General features: G+C 38.0%; 1 protein-coding gene across 2 annotated transcripts in view; it reads left to right on the top strand.

Moving 5' to 3' along the window:
- Positions 1 to 25,465, top strand: part of PIP5K1B (phosphatidylinositol-4-phosphate 5-kinase type 1 beta) — a 334,132-nt gene that overhangs the window by 293,416 nt on the left and 15,251 nt on the right. For both annotated transcript variants that reach the window (XM_078152809.1, XM_021001802.2), the window contains one exon: positions 9,253 to 9,370. In XM_078152809.1, the coding sequence (XP_078008935.1) occupies positions 9,253 to 9,370 (118 nt within the window). The remainder of the gene's footprint in view (positions 1 to 9,252; positions 9,371 to 25,465) is intronic.

Genomic DNA, 25,465 nt, shown 5'->3' on the forward strand with positions numbered 1-25,465 from the left:
AAAATAACTTCCTTGGGTCTCACCTTCCTCTCTATGAAATGAGAAGATTAGAATAAATGGCCTCTGGAGCTCCTGCCAGCCCTAGAGCTATATCTGATGACCTAGGAATAAACAAGTATCTACAGTTATAGATGAAGCTAGACTATGTTCATGTCGTTTGGTTTTTTCCTTTGCCTACAGTAAAGAAATCTTCAACATCCTCTTATATAGTGTCAAGTGATGTTCTAATGAATCTGTCTGTGCAAGCAGATTTAATCATAAGCACAAACAGGGACAAGCAACTAACCATCTGGTGATCTAAGAAACAGGACATGTATCCTGTCTTACTTAAGGAAAGAAAAGACCATGCTAAAAGCCAGGGAAAGGACAGGATGATTGGGAGGGAAAGAACTGAGGTTAGTACCGCATGTTCCCTGAACATATGCGGCAAGAGACAGGCCATAAAGCACTCATTAGTTTTGCAAGGGGAAATCTGAGTGTTTCAGCCTGGGAAGATTATTGATGACTCCTCTCAGCATTCCTGCAAGGCTAATGTTGGCTGATGAGGCCAGACTAATGCTGCTAGTAACAGAAATGAGCATTTTTGTAAATGACAGAAAAGCCAACGTGACATCAGAGGGCCATTAGTGTCTGCATCTGGGAGAGCTCTGACTCATATGGATTTTAAAAACAAAAAACTGGGTAGCCAATACAGTGTGTATTATATTATTCTGCCCTCCAAAAGGAGCAAGGGAAGGTAGAGTTCATGTAACTAGAGGCTTTTCTGACTTCTGCAGATTGGGGGGATAGAGTTTTGGTCATTTCTCTGATTACTGGGAGGGGAGGCAGTGTGGAATGGTGAAAAACTTACTGGATGTGTGGAGTAAGAGGACCTGGGTTTGAATTCTGTCTTTACTTCTTTGATACCTGAATGATCTCGAACTAGTCACTTCAGGTCTCCGGGCTTCACCATCTGTAAAGTGAGGGGTGTTAGATGAGTTGATCTTTAAGGATCATTCTAGGTCTGGATCTCTGTTCCTATAATCTGTGAGCCAGTGGAACAGCAGGACCGGGAATCATAAACTGGCCCCTATGCAGTTAGAAACAAATTACATTTGCCTTTGCTTCAGATTATCTAGCTAGTTCTGAAGCATGGGGCTAATGGGCATGGGGAAACTAGATTCTGTAGGTTGGAAGTACACACTCTATCTGTTAAAAATCTGATGTCTAAGTTATATAGGAAATTGGTTTGAAAAACAGAATAAAAGCCATTCCATATATGAACTGCTGCAGAGTAAAATAAGCAGAGTCAAGAAAATAACATATATGTGATGACCACAACAATGCAAATGGAAAGAACCACCAAAAACAATCAAAAATAGATGTTGCAAATTATGAAAAACAAGCAAGTCCCTAAGTGAAAAAAAGAATGTGAAAAGACATCCCCACTCCACTCCTTTGTAGAGGTGGAAGGTCTGTGGGCATAAAACATTACATTTATTTTTAGACTTTTTCAATATATTGATCAGTTTTACTTGGTTTTTTTTTTCTTTAGAAAATATTTGTTCTAGGTAACGGCTTTTTGGAAGGGGGAGGGAGAAAGGTAATAGAAGAAATTTTGGCAGTGTAAAAACAAAAGGCATCAATAAAAAAAAATTTTAAGGAAGAATAAGAATCTTTTCCCAATGGATGTATGATCAGAGGACATGGACAAGCAGCTTTCAAAAAAAGCTGCAAGCTATTGACAACCATAAGAAAATCCCCCAAATCACTTAATAATAAAGAGAAATAAATGCACATTAAAATAATTCTGAGGTTTTACCTCACACTCATAAAATTAATAAAAGATGGAAATGGAAATGTTTGAGACATTCTAATGCAGCATTGGTGAAGCTGTGAATTGGTTGAGCCATTCTGAAAAAAATTTTTTTTTTGAAATTCTGCTATTTTTTTAATCAGCAAACTATAAATACCCTTTGACTCAGTCTAACACTTCTAGGCATAAACCTCAAGGAGGAAAAGATAGAGAGAAAAATCCCATATATACAAAAATATTTATAGTGGCACTCTTCATGGTAGCAAAAAACAAGAAGGAAAGTGACTAAATCAATCAGGGGTACTTGAATCTAGTGGGAAATAGTTACACTATAAAGAATGTGGAAGATTCAGAGAAACTTGGGAAGAGTTGTATGAGCTAATGGAGAATAAAATGAAGAGAGCCAGGAGAAACATTTATATGATATCCACCGTAAAGGAAAATAACATCAAGAGATTTCAAAACTCTAACCAGTATAGTAACCAGTCAACTTCAGAGTGAAGCATTCCCTCCTCTCAGAAGAGAAGCTTTATCAGATTAGAGATGCAGAATGGGATATACACTCTCAGACACAGGCAAGTCAATGACACAAATCATTGCGTTAATTTGTTTTGCTTGTCTGCATTTAGTGCAATGAGGGATACTTGAGGTGTAGAGGGAATCACTGGTAGGTGATAGTAATGTTAAAAAAAAAAAGAAAATCAATAAAATACTTTTAAAAGAAAAGATTGGAAATATCCAGTATTAAGAATATTCAATTGTGTTACTTCTGAAAACTAATCTTTCCATTCTAAGTGTATAAGCAAACAGTAAATGTTATGGTCTTGTCAATGGACTTCCTGGATTTTCAGGATAAAATCTTCCTTTGAGAGAAATGGTTTGGTGACTTATAAATGACTACCCCAAAGAAAATCTTGGAATCACTAGACAAAAGCAAACTGATATTAAATCCAAATGGGCACGTTGCCCAGGAGATCGGCTGAACACTTAAAAAAAAAGCCACAGGGCAGCAGCCAGAATATTCCCAAGTGCCAGAGCTGATGAGAAAGAGGACTCTAAATTGATCAGTAGCCTAGACACAAATGGAAACCCGTTATGAAACAGTTTGCATCTCTTATCTCTAGGGACAGCTATAAGAAAGGAAGAATTTGCAGTTGGTTGCTTACATACTCATAGTCAGATTCAATGATTTGCTTATTCCTGTACTTGTTCTTTTTTACTTTAATAATTCTATTTTATAAGAATACTTTAGTGAAAATGAACATATGCAAGTCCATCCATACACATTAGAGCTGGGTTTCATAAATTTAGCTTTGAACACCTCCAAGGTGAAAGTTTTTCTTGATTCAATATGTATTTATTAAAAGATAGACAGCTAGGTAGTATAGTAGATAGAACACTGGAATTGGAGTCCACAGTGCCATAGTTCGAACCCTGCCTACTAGCTATATTGTTATTGTTCAGTCATTCAGTCCTTCAGTCAGGTCCAACTCTACATGACCCCATGGACAAACATGGGTCTTCTTGGTAAAGAACCAGAACAGTTTGCCATTTCCTTCTCCAATGTATCCCTATTTTACAAATGAAGAACTGAGGCTAATAGGGACTTGCCTAGGATCACACATCTAGTAAGGGTCTGAGGCCAGATTTGAACTCAAATCTTACTGCCTCCACTCCCAATGCTCTATCCACTGTGCCACCTAGTAGCCCCTACTAGCTGTATAACCCTGGGCCAATCATATAATCTCTCTCAGCCTCAATATTCCCATTTGTAAAATGAGAATAATAATAGTACCCACCTCAGAGTTTTGTGGAGATCAAGTCAGATAACACACATAAAGAAGCACTTTGCATACCTTAAAACAATATATAAATATTAGCTATTATTATTATTATTATTATGAAACACCTACTGTAGTAAAAGATACTTTAGGGGGCGGCTAGGTGTCATGGTAGATAAAGCACCGGCCCTGGAGTCAGGAGGACCTGAGTTCAAATCTGGCCTCAAACACATAACACTCACTAGCTATGTGACTTCTGGGCAAGTCACTTAAACCCAATTGCCTCACCAAAAAAGGAAGAAAAAAAAGATACTTTAATAAGTAATGGAGATATGCCAACAGAAATTCCATACCTTCAAGGAGATTATATTCTCTAATGATGATATAACATTTATATAGATAAGTAAATAGATGGAGGGAGAGTGCTAGAATAGAATTACTAGGAAGAACCAGAAAGACTTCATATAGGAGTGGCATGGGCCTGAGCCTTGAAGGAAGATAAGATAAAGATATTAAGAGGTTGAAGGGAGGTGGAAGAGCATGCCATATTAGAGAACTGCCTATTCAAAGGCAAAGGAGTGGGAGATGGGATGACAAGTTCGCGGATTATCTCTATTGGATAAGTTTAGCTGAAAATGGAAGAAATAATTTGACATAAACCCAGAAAGGTAGTTGGGAGCCAAATTGTGGAGGGATTTAAATACTAGGCTGAGGAGGTTTTAATTTATCCTAGAAAACATAAAGAGCCATTGTGGTGATTTTTTTTTTGAGCAAAGGAATGGTATGGTCAGATCAGAACATCGGGAAAATTATTTGGGCAGCTCTGTGGAGACAGGATTAAAGAAGGGGAAGACTAGAAGGGAGCTGTTGAAATAGTCTCAGAGCAATAGCAATGTAAGGAGAAAAGAACTGATGTGAGAAATACTGTCAGAGTAGAATTGACAAGACTTGTCAACAAATTGGTTTGGAAGAATGATGGGAAAAAGTCAAGGATGATTCCAAGATTGCAAACCTAGGTGACTGGATGTAGGGTGGTATTCTGCACAGAAAGAGGTTGGAGGGAAGGAGGGTTAGGAAGAAAGATAATAGCTTCTGTTTAGGACTTGATGAGTTTAAGACACTGATAGAGGCAAGGGGTGGATGATAACACATTTATTAAGCATTAACTGTTTGCTAGGCAGAGTGCTAAGTGCTAGAGATACAAATCTAGGAAAGCAAGATACTCCCTGCTATCAGGAAGCTTATATTCTAATAGGAGACAACATCACATAAAGAAGGAATGGGAGGAGGAGATGTATGAATAGATTACTGATTTAGATAAAAGATGACTAAAAGGTGTCTCACTAATTTAAAGGCAAAAGTTTTTATTTTCTCATTGTCTTATTTCTGATCCAATGGGTATTTCAACAATACTGGTTGCTCTACAACATTCTTTTTTAAAATATTTATTTATTTAGTTTTAATTTTAAACATTCACTTTTATGAGATTTTGAGTTTTAAATTTTCTTCCCCTCCTTTTTCCCCTCCCCAAGATGGTGTACAATCTAATATAAGCCGTACATGTACAATCATATTAAACATATTTCCACATTAGTCATATTGTATAGAAGCATTAGCACCAAAGGGGAAAATCACAAGAAAGAAAGAAAAAAAAAAAGGAAAAACAATATGCTTCGCTCTGCATTCAGATACCATAGTTCTTTCTCTGGATGTTGATAACATTTTCCAATATAAGTCTTTGGGAATTGTCTTAGATCTTTACATTGCTGAGAGGAGCTAAGTCTATCACAGTTGGTCATCACACGATGTTACTTTGTGCAATAGTTTTGAAGTAATGTCTATTGAAAACTCATGGACAACTTAAATCCAGGAAAGAAAATAGTTGTGAGGGCTCATAACAAGAGATTGTCAACTGAACCAATTGATGCTTTCATCTCTTTTGAAAACAAGACAGGAGGATTGATAGAGCTAGTTTTTCATCAGAGGCAGTTGGTGGTGTGCTCACTTGGGATTTAGTGACCAGGGGAAAGAATTCCAAACTGGTGTACCATTTGCTACTGAAAGGAGAGGAAGCATGCCCTGAAACTTGATTGTCATGAGGGCAGGAGCAGAGGTCAAAGAAAAGGTATGCCCTGGTACAATATTGTCAATGCTTTCTATATTTTCTACCTTGTACAAATCTACCCTAGTTATGACCTTGGAAGTAGATAAAGGAGGGCATGTCTGCTTATGTCTTTGAGAAGCAAAAGTTTGTTTTCCATCGTCCTAATGAATTTTTTTGGGAAAAAAGTGAATTGAACCAAATGCAAAATATACCTTTCCTTATTCCCAAATGCAATTAAATTATTTTGTTTGGATTCAATTTTAAAAACAAAAGCCTCAGTATTTCCCAAAATTTGCAATCATTCATCAAATATCTAATGTAAGGGAAGAGATTTAGAAGGAAATCAAACACAACCAAATCCAACCTCCCTCTTTTTACAGATGAGGAAAGTGAGGCCCAGAAAAGTTAAATAACTTGTCCATTGTGGCATAACTAATAAATGACAGAGTCAGGATTCAAATTCTGGTCTGCTTACTTTAAATCCAGCCTCCTTTCCACTATACTATTAATAGAAGCATAAGACAAAATCTATACCCTCATTAAGGAGGCGGTGCAGCACAGTGAAAAGAGTGCTAGCTGTGAAATCAGAGATCTTGGATTCAAATTCTTTCTTTAACTCTTACTACCTGTATAAACTTGGGCAAGTCACTTAACTCCCATGAGCCTCAGTTTCTTAATTTGTAAAATGAGGGAATGGACTAGATTACCTCTGAGGCCCCACTCAGCTCTAGATCTGTGTCCCTTTAAAATGCTTATACTTTATTTTGGGAATAAAAGATATATATACATACTATCGGATTTCAAAGAAGAAATCGCTTTAGTTTCCAAGAGAAAGCAGGATTTAAAGTAAGCCTTGAAGGGAAAGTAGAATTTATATAAACGAGGGATTGTTTTTGTTGTTGTTGTTCAGTCATTTTTTTCAGTTGTGTCCGACTCTTCCTGACCCCATTTGGGGTTTTCTTGGCAAATACTAGAATGGTTTGCCATTTCCTTCTCCAGCTTATTTTACAGATGAGGAAACTGAAACAAACAGGGTTAAGTGATTTGCTCAGGATAACACAGGCTAACAAAGTGTCTGAGGCAAGATTTGAACTGAGGTACTACTGATTCTAAGGCTGGTGTTTTATCCACTGCATCACCTAGCTGCCCTTCAGCAAGTGATAGATGGGAGAAAATATGTATACTGTCACCAAGACTACAGATATTGTTCCTGTATCTTTAAGAGCCAAATGGAATGTTGAAGAAAAGGCAATTTGAGCTGACATTTGGAAGTTACAGGTGAAAAATGCTTTATTATGGGGTGTTTTTCTATATGAAGTCAAGACAAGAATACGTATTTTTAACTTCTGAGCTGTGAAGATTTATAGAGGGTTTGTGGAGAAGACAGAAGGTCAGGGGGGAAATTGTGCAAGAACTATCTTAACTAATACATTATAGAAATCTGTTATGTTATAAGGGAAAAAACATAAAGAGAAGTCTATGAAAAGTATGTCTGATGAAGAGACTGTTTTTCTGTCATGACTGGAGAAAAGCTGGAGAAGAGAGAAAGGAGATGGAGAGTTCTTTTCTGATGAAGCTTTCAACAATTTTATCTTATAAAGCAGATTTTTGAAGAGACTTAACTTTGCATCTTGAGAGAAACTAAATGGTGTGGGACTAAGTTTTCACAAGTGAAGAGAAATCACTTGCCTTTATGGTGAGAGTTTATGGTAACCTTGGCTGTGACATTTCTCATCACCAAATATTATGAATAATCATTTGTGAGTCAGTTATCACTGAATTAATTTGTTAATAAATTTCATGTTTAGTCATTTAAATATTTAAACATGAAATTAAAGGGTTTGTTATGCAGAGAAGTATAAGTAATTACCACTGGGGAAGGTTTCTCCTTTTTGTTAAACAAATAATTTAAACAAATTTATTAAACAAATAATAAGGAACTTGGATGGAGGCTTGAGCTGATTAAGTGATGAGAAGAAGCTTGCTATTTTACTAATTAGAAAGAAAATATCCAAATATACTAGATTTCTCTAGAGCATAGGATAATACAATTAAATATGGGAACAAGTCAAATAGCAGGCTAAGTACGTACAAGTGAGTGGTCAACCATACTATAATCTTGGACACATATGAGTAAAAGTGCAAAGGCAGGAAAATGTAAGGCAAATTTGGGGAGCAGGAAGTAGACAATCCTGGCTGGAGTGCAGAATTTTACATAGGGGACTAGTGAAAGAGAAAGCTGAAAATATAGGTTGGGAGCAAAGGACCTTGAATGCTGAACTAATAAAGAGAAAGACATGACATGATGGTGGTGGTACTGTTTAAATTAGCAGATCCTTTAGTCACAACAAAACTCAAAGGTTTTTGAGGGGGGAGGTATTTTAGGAAGCCTAATATGATACTAATTTCCAGTATATATCTGAATATAGAGAGTGAAGGGAGTATGTCTCACATAAAACAATCAGGTTGACCAAGGCTGATAGCAGTGAGAAACGAAAGGGTGAATCTGAGAGAGATTCTAAAAGCATCGATGGGACTTGGCTACAAATTAGGAGTAAGAAAAGGAGTCAAAGATTCAATTCAACAAATATTTATTAGGCAGTGGGGACCCTAAAGAAGCGTTTGTTGAATTGAAAGATGACTCCTTCGTCCTTAGGGAATTTTTTTTTCCTGTATCACAACCCAAAAGACACAGGCACATTAGTCCCAAAGTACTCATTCCCAGCTACCCATGAATCTTCTCCAATTGCAATCTCAAAGAAAAATAAGTGAAATTATGTGATCAGGAGCCAAAAGTGAGATGTAGTATGAGAAAGATAGTGTTATAAAAATATATCTTTTACATGAAAGCTCTTTGAAGAAGCAAAGTATGGTCTCTTGGGGTATGGCCATTTCACACAGGGGGCATTCAGGATAATTATTCCACTTACAGTATGTGCAAAGGGGTGTGTGTGTGTGTGTGTGTGTGTGTGTGTGTGTGTGTGTGTGTGCATGCAAAGTCAAGTCAACAAGCAGGCACTGTGCTTTGCAATAAGAATACAAAGAAGGGGAGAAACTAAAGCTTCTGCTTTCAAGGTCACATTCTAATTGGGAGTGGGGGACAACATGCAAATAACTATGAACAAATAAGATCAATTGGACATGATCTCAGGAAAGACACTAGCATTAAGGAGGAATGGGGGAAAGTCTTCTTGCAAGTGATATTTAAGCTTGAAGGAAGCCAGAGAGGCCTGCAGGGAAAAATGAGGGAGAGAATTGGAGGCATGGGGGACAGCCAGTGAAAATGCAGTCAGGAGATAGAGTGTCATATGCAAGGAATAGCAAGGGGGCCAGTCAGATAATGTGGAGGGAGTAATATGTAAGAATACCAGAAAGGTAGAAAGTAACCAGGTAATAATGGGCTTTAAAAGCCAAACAGAAGTTTTTATATTTTATTCTGGACTTAATGGGGTGCAGATTTTCTCCCTTTCAGAGAAGTAACCTCATTATATCTTACTTTATGGTGTTATTTTTCTTTTCCTCTTGTTTGGGGTTAGTTATGTTCACTGTGTTTTCTCTTCATGTGTTTTCAGTAAAGGATTACCTTCAAGTTCCACTTTCACATTAGAAGACAGTGCCATCTACTTGACATCTGAGCAGAGCACACTGGAAACACAGGACGATAATGCCTCTGTGTTGGATGTCTATCTAGTAAGTTGTGTTTGCCTTTTGTCTTTCTTTCTTTCTTTTTTTTTTAAACTCCAGCCTTATCACTTAGTGGGTCCAGATCCCAGTTTACACATGAGCACTTTTCATAAAATTAGACACCCTGGATTTGTTTGTTGTAGTTTTAAATGAACATAATGATATACCAAGGCTGGCCTTAAACAAGTGAAACCATTTTGAGTCCAACTTTAGTCTTCAAACAAGGTCAGTCTCCCCACGGTTTGTTCACTCAGCATAAAATGGACAGTCAGAAAATACAGGTGAGACATTAATTTGCTGAAGGACATTAGCAGGATCATCTGATTCTAATTATAGTGGACTTCTGTGATAAACCCATTTTTCGTAAGAGTGAGTAAGGTCCTTCCTTGGAATCCATTCTACCCATATGTCAGGTAATTTGGCTCTCTGTAGCCTCAGGGTACTATTCATTAAGAAAGCTGTGAATGTTGCCTATAAAACTATTCTAATTGTTTTCTGCATAGAGAGAGAGAGGGAGAGACAGAGACAGAGAAAGAAGAGAGGAGGGAGAAAGAAAAAAAGGAAGAAAAGAAAGAGAAAGAAAGAAAAGAAGGAAGAGATCAACATAGATACAATGGATCCTCATTATTTGCGCATTACAAACTTGTGAATTTACCTACTCTCTAAAATACTCCTAACACTTTTGCAGTCTGCATAGAAATGTACAGAGCAGTGAAAAAATGAGTCCCCCTAATGTATATGTTCCAACTGAGGTCAAACAAGGCAATCCCCTGCCTTCTTGTTTCAGCTTTTGTACTGAAAACAAGTGCCCTTAGTGCCATGTTTTTTGAATTTTTGTGTTTTTTGTTGGTGATTTTGCTTTTTAAAATGGTCCCATAGCTTAGTGCTGTCGTGCTGTCTAGTGTTCCTAAGCACAAAAAGATTGTAATGTGCCTTACAGAGAAAAATAAGTGTGTTAGGTAAGCTTCATTCAGGCATGAGTCATAACTACTGGTGGCCATGAGTTCGATGTTATGGAATTAGCAATGCAATGCATCCAGAAAAAGGAAGAGGAAATTTCCCCAATCTATGCATGGAGCCATTCTAAAAAGTGCTAAATTAAATGTTGTGATCAAAGGCTCCCAGCAACCTATCCCTGTACTTCTCCTAGGAAAAAAATGGTTCAGTGGTCATTAATTCAGTGTTTACAGCGACTTTATGGAACATAACTACTGCAAATGATCAAAATGAACAATACATATCTCTCCTTCACATGGATCCCCTTCTTTCGGTATGCTCACACTTAGTCCCATGAAGCAAATTAAGTGCTGGTTGATTATTTTCCATGTTTTCAAGTAACTGTGACTGACTGGAGCATTGCTCATTCCTAAGCAAACATTCGCAGGGTATCATAGCTACGTATGTGTTTCAGCAACAAACTGAAAATGACCCATTGAAAAGACTAACAGGGACAGCTAGGTGGCGCGGTGGATAGAGCACAGGCCCTGGAGTCAAGAGGACCTGAGTTCTAATCGAGCCTCAGACACATAACAGTCATTAGCTGGCCAAGTCACTTAACCCCAATTGCCTGACCAAAAAAAAAAAAAGAAAGAAAAAAAGAAAGAAAAAGAAAAAAAAACCTAACAAAGCAGCAGAACCAAAGTTCTATTTATGCATAGAGACCTTCAGAATATGCAAATTACCATTCTGACCCAAGCAGATTTCAGGACCAGAGTTGGTTTTAAATGACCATTCAGATTAAAAGATTATGATAATATCTGACAATCATATTAAAGTTTGCAGATTGCTTAATTTACATTATTTCATTTGATCTCTCACAACAACCCTGTGAGGTAACTGCTGAAACTATTATTAGCTCCATTTTACAGATGAGGAAACTGAGGCCGAGATGTTAAGGGACTTTCCCAGGTCACATTGCAAGTAAATGTCTGAGGTAGGAATCAAACCTCCTAACTCTAGGCTAGCATTCGACCATTCCATGTTCCTCTACAAACTAAAATGTCCACCAAGCAGCATAGGAAGCCTCTTAGAACTGTTGAATGTTATAACATGGTTTCTGGGCTTTTTTTTTCTTTTTCAATTGGGGTTCAGTGACAGCTACGGGTCAGACAGCTAGTAAGTATCTGAGGCCAAATTTGAACTCAAACCTCCTGACTCGAGGGACAGCACTCCATCCACTTCACCACCTCGCTGCCACTCACCAACCCTCCACCTTTTTTTCTGGCCATTCGTAAAGGGAAAACAAGGCTATCCCTTAAAGACAGCTCAGTCAACATTCACCCTAGACCCTTTGCTAGATGTTCTTGCCATATGGGTATTCTTTTGCAAAAGACTCTACAATTCTCTAAACTGTAATGACTAAAAATAGTACACTGGAAAGATCAATGGCTTTGGAGTCAGAAAACCTGGGTTTAAATCCTACCTCTTTGATTTACAACCTCAAGTTCTCAGCTTCTCAAAGTCTCATTTTCCTTATCTGTCTGTTGAGGGGGTTACACTAGATAGATCCTAAGGTCCTTTCTAGCTCTAATCTATGATCCTATGAAAATTATTTTTTGAAGTGGGGGTGAATATCCTAATTTGGGGGGGGGGTAGGCAGTGGAGTTAAGTGACTTGCCCAGAGTCACACAGCTAGTAAGTGTTATTTGTCTGAGGCCAGATTTAAACTCAGGACCTCCTAAATCCAGGGCCAATGCTCTATCCACTGTGCCACCTAGCTGCTCCTGAATATCCTAATTTTACCAGTTTCTTGTCTGGCTAGAAAATTATTTATTGCACAATGGCAATGATCATTTTCAAATATTTTTCTTAAATTTGCATTTTTATGTAAATAACTACAAGTAGTTTAACATAATAAGACCTTCTAGCTAAAGGTAACTATGATCTAACCCCAGAAGTCTTTAATAGCATGCTAGACTTGGAGTCTGGGAAATTGGTTTTCAAATCCAGCAACAGACATTGCACTAAATCTGTGACTATTAGCAAGTTGCCTGACCCTCAATTTACTCATCTGTCCAATGGGAATAATAACACCTGTAGTACCCACTCAGAGAGTTAATGTGTGACTTAAATAAGATCATTTATGTAAAATACTTTGAAACCTTAAAACAGTATGCAAACATCTGGCTTTATTATTATACACTGACAAATGTAAATTCCATTGAGAGGAGCAGCTAGGAAGAAAAATAACAGTAGAAACTAGGAAGAAATCAGTAGAAGCTAGGAAGAAAAATGACAGTAGAAACAACCAAAAATTCATAGGAGATTTAAAAACCAAGACTGGTGAGCACAATAAAAATTCATGGCCTCATGATAGATAGGCTGAAGTAGAGATCCTGAGTCAAAGAGGCAAATCTGATCTTATGAGTAAGATGCAATAAAATGGGATTCATGAGTAGGCTAAGGCATTAGAAGCAAAGATATACCTTATTCAAACCAATCATTTATTGAGTACCTACTATGTGAAAGGCACTATGCTAAGGGCTAAGTATACAAAGAGGGCAAAAGATGATCCCTATTCTCAAGGAGCTCATAGTCTAATTGAGGAGACAACATGCAAACAACTGCACACACACAAAAAATATATATCCATAATAAATCAGAGATAGTCATTAGAGGGGAGAAATTAGCATTAAGAGGGATCGAGAAAAGCTTCCTGCAGAAGGTGGGATTTTACCTGAGGCTCAAACAAAATTACAGAAAGGGACAGAGATATGGGCTGGGTAATAGGTGGCTTTAAAAGTGCTCAGATGACTGGCCCCAAGTTGAGTTATCATTGTCCTGATGTCACCTGAAAGAAAAATCTTTAGTGGATTACCTCCGGAATCTGTTGTAAGCCCTCTTCTGTTGAACATTTTTGCATTCTTAGTATATTTGCAAATGGCACAAAGCAAGGAGGGATTATGTTGGATAACATAGTCTAGAGAGGAAAAAGAAAGATCTTGATTAAAATAATAGTCCAAATACAGTAAGATGAAATTTAATGTGGATATATATAAAGTCCTACACTAGGGTTCAAAAAAATCAACTTGATAACTGCAAGATGGGAGAAGCATGGCTAGGTAATAGTTCTTATGGGGGAAAAAAATAGGCAGGGGAAGGGTTCCATTAGATCGTGAGCTCCATGTGACTCATCAATGTCCCATAGCAGCCAAAAAAAGTAAAAATTAAAATTAAAAAAAAAACAACCTTAGGCTTCATTAAAAGACGCAGAATATAGGAGACAATGGTTCAGCATCCCTGCCTTATAAGGAGCTTAAAATCTAGTCAGGGAAGAGAATATGTACATTGTAGGTATATACAGGCAGGTAGGTGGCACAGTGGATAGAGTGTCGGGCCCAAAGTCATGAAGACTCATCTTACTGAGTTCAAATATGGTCTCAGCTACTTACTAGCAGTGTGATCCTGGGCAAAGACACTTAACCCTGTTTGCCTCAGTTTCCTCATCTGTAAAATAAGCTGGAAAATGAAATAGCAAACCCCTCCAGTATCTTTGCCAAGAAAACTCCAAAATGGGGTTACAAAGAGTCAGGCACAAGTGAAAGGACTGAACAACAACAACAACGAATTTTGAAAGGAAGGCATGAGCAACTAAAAGGATCAAGAAAAGGCTTCATATAAAAGAGGATGCCTGATCTGAGTCTTAAAAGAAACTAGGAAAAAAAATAAAACAAAAAAATAAAACAAAAACAAAAAGAAACTAGGGATTTCACACGGTTGAAGTAAGGAAGAAGTATGTTCAGGCAAAGAGAAAGCTAGAGCAAAGATATGGCAACAAAAGATGGGGAGTACTAAGTATAAAGAATGGTAGGAAGACTAGTTTGGGGGCTTCCAGATTGTGAAAGGCTATAAAGGAAGCTAGATGGCGCAGCCCCTGGAGTCAGAAAGACCCACCTTCCTGAGTTCAAATCTGGCCTCAGACACTTACTAGCTATGTGACCCTGAGCAAGTCGTTCAACCCTGTTTGCCTCCATTTCCTCATCTGTAAAATGAGCTGGAGAAGGAAATGGCAAACCACTCCAGTATCTTTGACAAAAAAATCCCAAATGGAGTCATGGAGAGTGAGACACAACTGAAAAACAGCTGAAGCACAATATAAATGCCAAACAGAGGAATTTACATTTGATCCTGGAGGCAATGGGGAACCACTAGAGTTTGAATTGGGGCAGAGGAAGACCGCATGTGACAATGGTCAGACCTACGCTTGGGCATCAGCATGAAAGATAGATGGGGATGGAAGAGACTGGAGGCTGGAAGATCAAATTAGGAGTCTGCTGTGATAGCCCAAGTAAGAGTTGATGAGACTCTGAACTGGTGGTGGTTATGTAAGTAATGAGAAGGGGACAGTGACAAGAGATGTTATAGAGGAAGAAAAGACAAGATTTGGAAATGAATGTGAATCCTTCATGCTTCTCCAGCCTGTCACAAGACAGCAGCCATTCTACATCACACTTTGAAAAATTCCTGCTGAACTGCACAGAACAGAGAACACTAAAGCATAAACTTTTACCATTGGGCCTATGAAGTGACCATATCGCTCTCCAGCTAGGTTAGGATAACTAATGGAAATGGGTAGGAGATGAGATCTTGAAAATCCAGAACATACGAAGTATAGCAGACACTTACACAGGGGCTGAAAATTATTCTTCTACTTCATTCTCTCTTGTTATATACTTTACCTTTATGCCTCAAGCAAATGCCCATACTATTAGATTGATGATTCTTACATTGTTTGATAACAGAGTATGATTTACAGAATTCATTACCCAAAACAGCTCTCACTAAACCTAAGAAGGGTGACGTAGGGCTCCAAAACCATAATTCTCAAAGGTTTCAAGAGCTCCATTGCTAACAATGGTAAAGTGTAAGATAAATTTTTGCTCCTTTCTTTTTGCCCCCAGTGAGACAGCTCAGTGACTCCTTGGAAAGTCCACTTAACCTGAATCGATATAGAAACTTCAGTGGAGGACCAGAAAATCTAATTGATTAGATATATAGATATGTGTGTGCGTGTGTGTGTGTGTGTGTGTGTGTGTGTAGCTACTGGATCTACCTCCGTGAACTTCACCTACCCACCTATGACTGACTTACTGTCAATGAGCAAAGTGGGGATTAAGAGAGGAAAGAAAAGTAATCTGCCTATGACTAATAGGTATTTTCACCAGAACTGTTTGAGAGTAGAGCAGACTCTCTTAGAAGTCACCCATGCTTTCCAGTGCCAGCTAAATGTTCACCAGAGGTTGGGAGATAACAGAAGAGGAAATAAGAAGAGGAGGATATAAGTCAGGTATTAGGAGATGTGTGGAGTGAAGCAGGCACCTGTCTTACTGTGTGATCAGACCCAGCCCTACCCATAAAGAGGCACTCAATAGGTATTTATTAAATTTAATTACTTCCAGCTTCAACTAGAAGTCAGCAATTCAAAATGTTGGTGGGCACCTCTTCTAGACAACTCAGAAATGGCAATTCTTATTACAAGACATGGTCCACTGTTCATTATTGATTCTCTACAAGTGCTCTAAGTTAATTTGGGGTTGATGAGAAAGCAAGAGAGAAATAAGTATCAAGGAATTGAAAAGAGGCTCATTTCCATGCAATTCTTAAGTTCTCCTTGCGAGACCTAAAGTGTCGTATTTTTTGTTGTCGTTGGGTCGTGTGAGTTGTGTCTGTCTCCACATGACCCTGTTCAGGGTTTTCTTGGCAGAGATATTGGCGTGGTTTACTATTTCCTTCTCCAGTTCATGTTACAGATGAGGAAACTGAGGCAAACAGGTTAAATGACTTGCCCAGGATCATACAGCTAGTAAAGTGTCTGAGGCTAGATTTGAACTCAGCTCTTCCTGACTCCAAGCCTGGAGCTCTAGCCACTGCATTACCTTGCTGCCCCCGAAAACTGTCACAGTGCCCTATTTTTTTTTCACATACCTATCTAGTCCTAACCCCTAACCTCATCTCCTATGCCTTTTCTTCTCCCTTTACTCCATGCCAATGAAATATGCAATGATAGGGTTAAATTCTGATATTCTTTCTATTCTTTAGTCCCTGTATTTTCATTGCCTACCCTAATGGGAGAAACCAGCTGGCTGCTTATTTCTACTGCTGCTAATGTTTCCCATGCTCTGGGAGAATTAACTCTGTTCACAGCCCTTGCAGTCACATATGGATGGTAAACAACATTCCCTCTGAGCTTTGTTTTGGGTTTTTTGGGTTTTTTTTTCATGTAACCGACCTATGCAGATCCTTAAGGAGAAGAATCAGTCACTCTCCAGAGTCAAAACAAGAAGAAAGGAACAAGACAGGAAAAAATATACAACATACTTTTCAGCTTCATAGCAGAAACTCATCATGTTATTTTCCTTGCTTCCACTGACAGCAAAAATCTAAAAAGAAAAGGAATCAAATAACCCCAAGAGCTTGGGGTTAATGGCATCATTTATAAATTTCTTGTAGTTGTATAGCAAATCTAGGTTTTCCTTAGCTATAATGCAAAAATGATGCTCAATTGTCATCATTTTTCAGTTGTGTCTAACTCTCCGTGACCCCATTTAGGGTTTTCTTGGCAAAGAAACTAGAGTAGTTTGCCATTTCCTTCTCCAGCTCATTTTACAGATGAGAAACTGAGGCAAACAATTGACTTGCCCAGGATCGCACAACTAGTAAGTGTCTGAGGCAGATTTTAATTCAGGAAGATGATTCTTTCTGATTCCAAGCCCAGAGCTCTATACAGTGTGCCACCTAGCTGCCCTGGTGCTAAATAGATTATGTGATTATAATGTGGTATTTTGTTAGTGTCAAATGGCTTGAAATCCATTTGTCTATTTCTTTTGGTACCAAAGTAATCTGATAAATTAGTTTGTCTTTTCTCATGCTTTCAACTTCATTTGTAATACTGTAGTTTACTAAGACTTGGCAACTTCATTATCTCTCATATCACTATACTTATCTGGTTTATAAAGTGTATTTCAGACATATAGATCACCACCTAACCCCACCCCCTCCAAAAAAATAATAAAAGGACCTAGTTTCTAATCACTATTTTTATTTCAGACACTTCCCATTTAGAATGAAAGAACATTTGCAGAAAAAAAGAAATCTAAAGATTTTGCTCCTGATTAATGAACACTAACAGCTGTCATTTTCATTCCTGGAAGAATAGTATATGGTATAGACACTAATGTAATATCTAGTTCATTTTAATTACTAATTTGGAGGGGATTGTTTATGAGAGTTGGAAATAGGAAATAGATTGTTTTATTATTGTGAGGACTATATGTTTCATATTTCATTTCTATCATTGAATGTTTTAGAGGCAGCCAGGTGATTCAGTGGATCAGGGCCTGAGATCAGGAAGACTTGAGTTCAAATGTGATCTCAGTCACTTATTGGCTATGTGGCCTCAGGCAAGTCATTTAACCTCTGTTTGCCTTAGTTTTCTTATCAGTAAAATGAGGATAATAATAGCTCCTACTTTTCAGGGTTATTATGAGAATCAAAAAAGGTATTTGTGAAGTGCTTAGCACAGTGCTTGTCACATGGTAAGTGCTATATAAATAGTAGCTTCTTTTTCCTCTGTATTTTTTATGTTCTGGGTTTTTTTTTTCACTTGGGCAGCTAGGTGATACAGTGGATAGACTTCCAGGCCTGATGTCAGGAAGACTCATCTTCCAGAGTTCAAATCCAGCCTCAGATACTTACAAGCTGTGTGACCCTGAATGCGTCACTTAACCCTGTTTGCCTCAGTTCCTTACCTGTAAAATGAGCTGGAGAAGGAAGTGGTAAAACACTATCACAGTATCTTTGCCTAGAAAACTGCATATCGGGTCACAAAGCATTGGATATGATTGAATCGACTGAATAACAACAGATTTTTTCACTCAGTCTGTGTAACTATACCAGGCACGTGAAGCATGTCTGACTTGTTTAGGAATAGTCACCACATTTAAGTGGGTTAGTAACCACAGAAACTCCCATTTCCTTCCCATTACTGAGGTTTAGGATTTTCATCTACTTCCTTGCCTGCCACTTTTAATTCTTGCCTGGGATGGGATGGAGTGTGGAGTACACACACACACACATACACACACACACACACACACACACACACACACACACACACACACACAAACATAGACACTATCCCAGCTTTTCACATAGATAGAGGGTAGTTTGGGTGGCATTTGCAGTGACAAGATTGGTGTTGTCAAGGGAGGGTTAGTGCTATCAACCAAAAAAAAATCACAGTTGGCAACTGAAGTGAAGCTGAGGGTACTTAGGTATCTCAGCACTGATGTCTTGGATAGCAGTAGAATCACTGCAGTACCAAGAAGGGGTAGCATTACTGGGATGAGCTGTAAGAAATGTGATTTCCAGTATCAGTAGATTTAATTAGGTTGACCAAATTGTGTGTCTTCCATCATGGAACCAAAGTAAGACCTTGAGGAAGCTCCATGATGTGAAGACACCCTTGCATCATGTAGGAGAAACTTCTCTGCATGTCTTTATGTCCCCATGCCCAGGGTTCTGACAAGGGGAAAGAGCTGGGATTGGAGTATACAATATGTGTGCCTATAGTACCTTTCCTAGAAGCATTTGGGACTGAGGAGTTAGTGTTTCAGTAGGTAAAGTCTATGATGAGAAAGCCTTTCAATTCAGCCTAAGGGAGTCTTAGAGAGCCCAGACATAATAGGAAAAGGTGATAAGCCGTATATCTTCTTCTCCCTCTCTTTTCTTCCCTTCCCTCATTACAAATTACTCAGATTTTACATTGATTTTAGCCTAGTATCTTCTCATGGCTTCCTTATCCCTTAACCCTTCCCTCCCTCAGTGGTCCCAACTTAGGTCAACACACAGAGCCCCAGTCCCTACCCTAACTCTTGTGGTAAAGTACCCAGGATAACCTGAGTCTATCTTTTCTCTGGAACATGGAATCTCTACTCCAGTCCTGTATGAACTCAAAGATAGCACTTATTTGCAATTTAACAAGTCGGGTCTAAATTAAAAGAGAAAGAAGTTGACAGATATTAGAATGAGATTTTTAACACACCTCTGTTTCACATTGTTAATAGCAGAAAATCTCCAAAGCACTGTGTGCTTGAGAGACAGAAGGGGTGAGAAGCTGTGAGATTTGAGTTTCATTCTGTAATGATCCAGCAAAGAGAGAGACCCTGGTCAAAGGTAATAGGTAGTACCAGAGGAAAGGAATACAGGAAGAAATGGGTGAGGACTGGGAAATATCCCTCAATATGGGCAGAAGGTCCTAAGCAGTATCTCCTTTTCCTTTACTCCCTGGAACAACCCTTCCTGTTCTTCGGATCCTGGTTCCCATCCCTTACACACACTCACCACCTTGAAGGATTCAGCACTAGTGACCTGGAAATGGGGAATATAAGTCCCTACTACCTTGTGGCTAGGAAGTGGAAGAATTCCTGTTACTACTACTGAGGTAGAAAGAGCGATGGTCCAAGCATCCCATTCTGGAACTTTGAATCATTTTTCTCCCCAAAACGTTATTATACACAGTGGCACAATTCTATGATACTATGGGTACAGATATATTATAAGTTAAATTGCTTTGTATGGGCTGGCCTGAAAACCTACCATTTGTATATAACCTAACCGCCATTTTAAAAACTACATAATTGAAAGACTGCAAGTTAAAGGAGATTCTAGTCCTAACCTCACTCCTAGCTTATTTGGGCTTAATTTGCTGGGTTTTGGTTCCTTCATCTGAAAAGTTAGGAATGAACTAGATCAAGGGTTCTTGCCTTTTTTTGTGTAATGGATCCTTTTTGGTAGTCTGGCCAACTCAATGAACCCCTCTCAGAATAACATTTTTCATGCATAAAATAAAATACACAGGATCACAGGGAAAACCTGTTACTCTGAAATCATATCAAAATATTTTTTAAAAGCCAGATTCAGACATAGCTAGAAATAAAATTATGAGCTTGTAAACAAAAAAAAAATCTAGGTTAAGAATACCTGAGCCAGATCATCCCCAAGTTCTCTTCCTACTCATTCTATGAAGTGTTCCAAAGTTTTATGATTCTTCAAAATGTTTCAAATTCCAAGCAATCAACTTATATACAATCTTTTGGAACAGAGCCTGTTGATAAACTGGGGATGCCCTAAAGAAAATTCCTTGGAGGATAAGATGGTAGACAGCATGGCCTCTCCAACTTTCCTTTTCCTTCACATCCTCTGCCCCAGACCTTAAGAATATTTGAAACAGCTGCATGTCTGGAAGACTCTGAATCGTTAACTTTTAATTCCAGGATGTGTTTTCATGCATGGAGATTTTCATTTTACATCTGCATGTTCATTCAGACCTAAAAGGCTATTCACTTTAATAGTTCATTACCCTCCTTTCAATTTTCATTTGCCTTCACATTTAGGTTGGAGTAACTGAAAAATGAAAGATATGTCTCTACAGGGTTAAATGGAAGATCAGTGTACACATTTTTGTCTTTTTTCCATTAGTCTTTTTAGTATCCAAGATACCATGATTGTTCTTTCATCAACCCTACTTAAAGCACAAGCCTATTATCACAGAAGGCTTGCTTAGTATTTTAAGAGTGTTTGTGAGTAGCAAGACTTTTCTCAAAAGATTATTTCATATCCTTTCAAGACTATTGCTTTTATACAATATATCTTATGCATATATGTATAGTATAGAGTGTGTATATATACACATTGTGTGTGTGTGTGTGTGTGTGTGTGTGTGTGTGTGTTGTTGTTGTTAACAAGACCAATCTCCAGAATCTGAAATAGTTTTAGAAAGAAATTTATCAGGTCCTTTGGGAGGGGAAGTGTGTGTGTGGGAGAGAGAGAGAGAGAGAGAGAGAGCACGCCAGAAAGAAGGTATGGGTCTCTCTCCATGTTCTGAAAAATTTACATTATATAGGATTTTGACGAAGGTTTCCATACCTGAGTCACACAGGAATCAAATGAAAGGAACTCAAAACATAAGACTGTGTGGACCCAAAACAAGTCCTGGGTGCGAAGACACAAAACAATAATGTTTTGGTTTCAGGACCTGGGGGAACCCAAAATAACTAGTAGCCATCTTCAGCATTTCTAAAGAGTTACTGAGGTCAGGCAACATTCTGGATACGAGCAACCTCTAATCACATAAAGTTGGATCCAAACATTATTAATAAAGTATAAATAAATAATTCACAGTGTGTGTAGACACACCTAAGTATACATATACTTGAGTGTGTTTATGAGAGAGAGAGAGAGAGAGAGAGAGAGAGAGAGAGAGAGAGAGAGATTTTTTTTTTAGCCTATTCCTGTGACATATCCCCACTGGAGGCTCAGGGCATGTTTGAGTATGACAGATTGAAGAAGTATGGTAGTCTGAGATACCCATGGTCTCTGAGCTAGGAGTGTTGTAAAGATGCCTGGGGTGGTCTCTCTTGGGCTGAGTGGAGGACAGAGTAAGTCACAGTGGAAAATGAGCTGATGTATTCTCTAGTGATTGGCATAATTTACAGCAGATTAGAGGTGGGAGTGAAAATGGGCATTCTTGTAGAATTGAGTGGGGGGCATGTTATGCCAATAAACCATTTAATAATTGTTGATTTAAATACAACTGATAATAAATGGAATCTACTTTAAGCAGCCATACTGTATATTCTGTATGTGTAAATTAGAATATGTTCCCCACAGTTTACCTGAAACATGAATTTCTAGAATAATAACACTTATGTAGCACTTTAAGATTCCTAAAATACTTTATATATGTAAAATACTTAATAGTTCATATGATCCTCACAACAATCCTATGAGGTAGGTACTTTTATTAACTCATTTTACAGATGAGAAAACTGAGACAAACAGGGTTAAATGACTTGCCCAGGGTCATATAGCTAGTTAAGTGGTCTGAGGTTGGATTTGAACTCAAGTCTTCATGATTCCTATAGTCTATCCACTGTATCACCCAGCTACAGTTGTTCTGAGTTCTAATGTGCCTACTGAAGCATTCAGTCCAAGTTTCAAATTATCCAATTAGGATCTGAAAATTTAGATCTCAAAGAGACCATTAAAAGTTATTGAATCCAGGGGAAGCTAGGTGGCAAAGTGGATAGAGCACTAGCCCTGGCATCAGGAAGACCTAAGTTCAAATCTGGCCTCAGACATTTGAAAATTACTAACTATGTGACTCTGGGCAAGTCACTTAACCCCAATTGCCCCACCAAAAAAAAAAAGTTATTGAATCCAACCCCATCATTTAAAAGATGAAGAAAGTGAGTCCCATAGAGCTTAAATGACTTGTCCAAGGTTAGTAGAGCTGAGTTCCTCAAGCCCTCCCTCAGGTCCTGGATTTGACTCCAAATCTAGAATTCTTTGCACCTGCACCACAGAACTCCCTCATTTTAAAGACAAAGAAATTGTTGCTCCAAGAGGAAGGCCAAGTGACTTGCACAGAGTAACATAGGTAATAAGTAGCATAGTTAGCATTTGAACTCAGTTCCTTAAATTCTAAGTCCACTGCTTAAAAGAGAATTTGACCTTCAAGTTGCATGTATTTGAGGCAATCTAAATCATTTTGATTTAAGGGCAGCTGGGTGGCACAGTGTATAGAGCGCTGGGCCTGGAGTTAGAAAGACTCATCTTCCTGAGTTCAGTTCTCACCTCAGAGCTTATTAGCTGTGTGACCCTGGGCAAGTCATTTAACCCTGTTTGCCTCAGTTTCCTCATCTGTAACATGAGCTGGAGAAGGAAATGACAAACCACTCCAATATCTTTGCCAAGAAAACTCCAAATGGGGTCACAAAGAGTCAATCACAACTGAACAACAATGATAACAACAAATCATTTTGAAGATATTCAAATAGTGGGAGATTTTTTTAATGATACTTTTAATCAGTGATCAAAGGGATGCTTTCAATTGGTTTTAGATCTGACAACAGCAGATTAGGGCATAAAGAAGAATGCAGCAAAGAGGTGAGCGTACTGCATTGGTAAAGGTAGACAATAATGTGATCTACTGTTTGAATTGCCAGAAGTATTGAAAGTCATTAATGCAGCTTTACAAGTTGCTTCAATTTCTAATTCTTCTTGACCCAGTAGAGAACACAAGGGAATGTTAATGGAAAGAATGGCAAACTGGAACTCAAAATCTTATAAAAGTGAAAGTTGAAAAAAATTTTTAAAAGAGTGGCAAAGCCATTCCACAGAAAAGTATAATGGGTTTGAATGTCCTTTTATGCCTAGCTAACAACGGAAGTACAAGGGAAATCATGAGATTGCTATTTTAAAATAATAATAGTAATTTGTAATAATAATATATAACAATCTAATAATAACAATAACTACAAAACAACAGCTTTCTTTCTAATGTATTCTATCTGGACTAGGCTTTTTTTTCAACCCAACCATCATTCCTTATTAATATCCCCTGCATTTTATTGGCATTTAATCTAGACATATATCTCTGCAAAGTATATTTTCAAAGTACAGAAGAGCAGGGCAAGTAGGGGAAAAGCACTTAGGCCTTCCTTTAACTAGTCTCCCTTACCAGAGATGTCAGTTACAATGTGGAGTTGATGTGAGGAATGATTATATTTTTATTGTGAATTAATAAATAGGATAAAGGGTAGCAGAGAAATGAAAGTGACTGAATGAACAGATTAACATAACTTTATATGAAAGGTGGCATGATGTAGTGAATCTAGTGCTAGATTTGAAGTCAGAAACACATAGTCAGATCTTGCCTCTGATATAGAATGGCTATGGGATCCTTGCAGGAGGGCAAGATCTCAACGTCTCAAAGGCAACAGGTAATTCTCCAGGATTGAAAACCATTACAAAACCACATTAATAGAGGGAGTCCCCTCCCAAGGAATCACAAAAGTAAGGAGGAGTAAAGGGGGAGTGAGAAGAACACAAGTCTGGGAGGAGGAGCAGAGTGAAAGGAATCACAAGTGGCACAGGGTGAGAGGCACTTTTGTATATGGAAGAGTTCTGTAAAGATAGAAATGGTATGATAGAGAAGAAAGTGCACTGGGACTTGAGGAGCCATGAGTTCAAGTCCCCATTGTTATTTAGCATCATGGAAGCATAGATTTAAAATCATCAGATCATAGATTTAGAGCTGGAAGGGACTTAGAAATCATCAGATCACCATCTAGAATTCTAGATTCTAGTCCATGGCTTCTTAAACTTTTTCTACTCAGTCCCCTTTTTGTGGGTTTTTTTTTGGGGGGGAGGGGTTGGCAGCATTCCTTGGCATGGCCTGAGGTCATGCACAGTGCAAAGTGCACATGCCTTGTTTCCAGAGCCAAGGCTGCAGTAAAGTTGTGCGATGCAAAATGGGCAAGAGAAACTCCTCAGATTAATTTGATTTTGAATTAATTTTTGGTCGTATATTCAGAAACCTTTGGCTATTGCCAAATTTTTCACGGTTGCAACCCATATTTTAAGAAGCACTGACTGGTGTCAAACTCAAAGGGGATCTCTGCCACTGTATCTTGACTTAGAAAACCACTTATTAACACTATCTAGGTTCTATTGTATTTTTATTTATTTTAAATATTTCCCAATCATGTTTTACATTTAATTTTAATTTTCTTTCTCAATTACATGGAAACAAAATTCTTTAACTTTTTTATTTTAATTTTGAGTTTCAAATTATCTCCCTCCTTCCCTAAGAAGGCAAGCAATTTGATATACATTATACATGTGCAGTCATGTAAAACATTTTTACATTTAACTGTTTTTTTCAATTACATATAAACAAACATTTTTAATATTCATTTTTTTTATTTTGAGTTTCAAATTCCCAATTACATTTTAATCTGGTTCTTGCAGTTGGCATGTGTGTTTGATACCTCTGATCTAATATAACCCTCTTATTTGACAGATGAGGAAACAGGCCCAGAAAAGTCAAGGAAATACCCAAGATTGCAAAGACCACAGGGCAGAATGAGGCATTAGAAACCAACTCCTCTGATTCCAACTCCCACAACCTTCTCAATATATAGTGTTATATACTGGGTCACTTTGGGCAAGACCTGTGATCCCTCCAAATCTGTTTCCTCATCTGTGAAACAGTGGTAATAACACTTTATCCACCTACCTCACCAATTATTGGAAGGA

This window comes from Phascolarctos cinereus, unplaced genomic scaffold (genome assembly GCF_003287225.1).
Source record: "Phascolarctos cinereus isolate Bilbo 61053 unplaced genomic scaffold, phaCin_HiC Scaffold_4;HRSCAF=312, whole genome shotgun sequence".
Classification (NCBI taxonomy): domain Eukaryota; kingdom Metazoa; phylum Chordata; class Mammalia; order Diprotodontia; family Phascolarctidae; genus Phascolarctos; species Phascolarctos cinereus.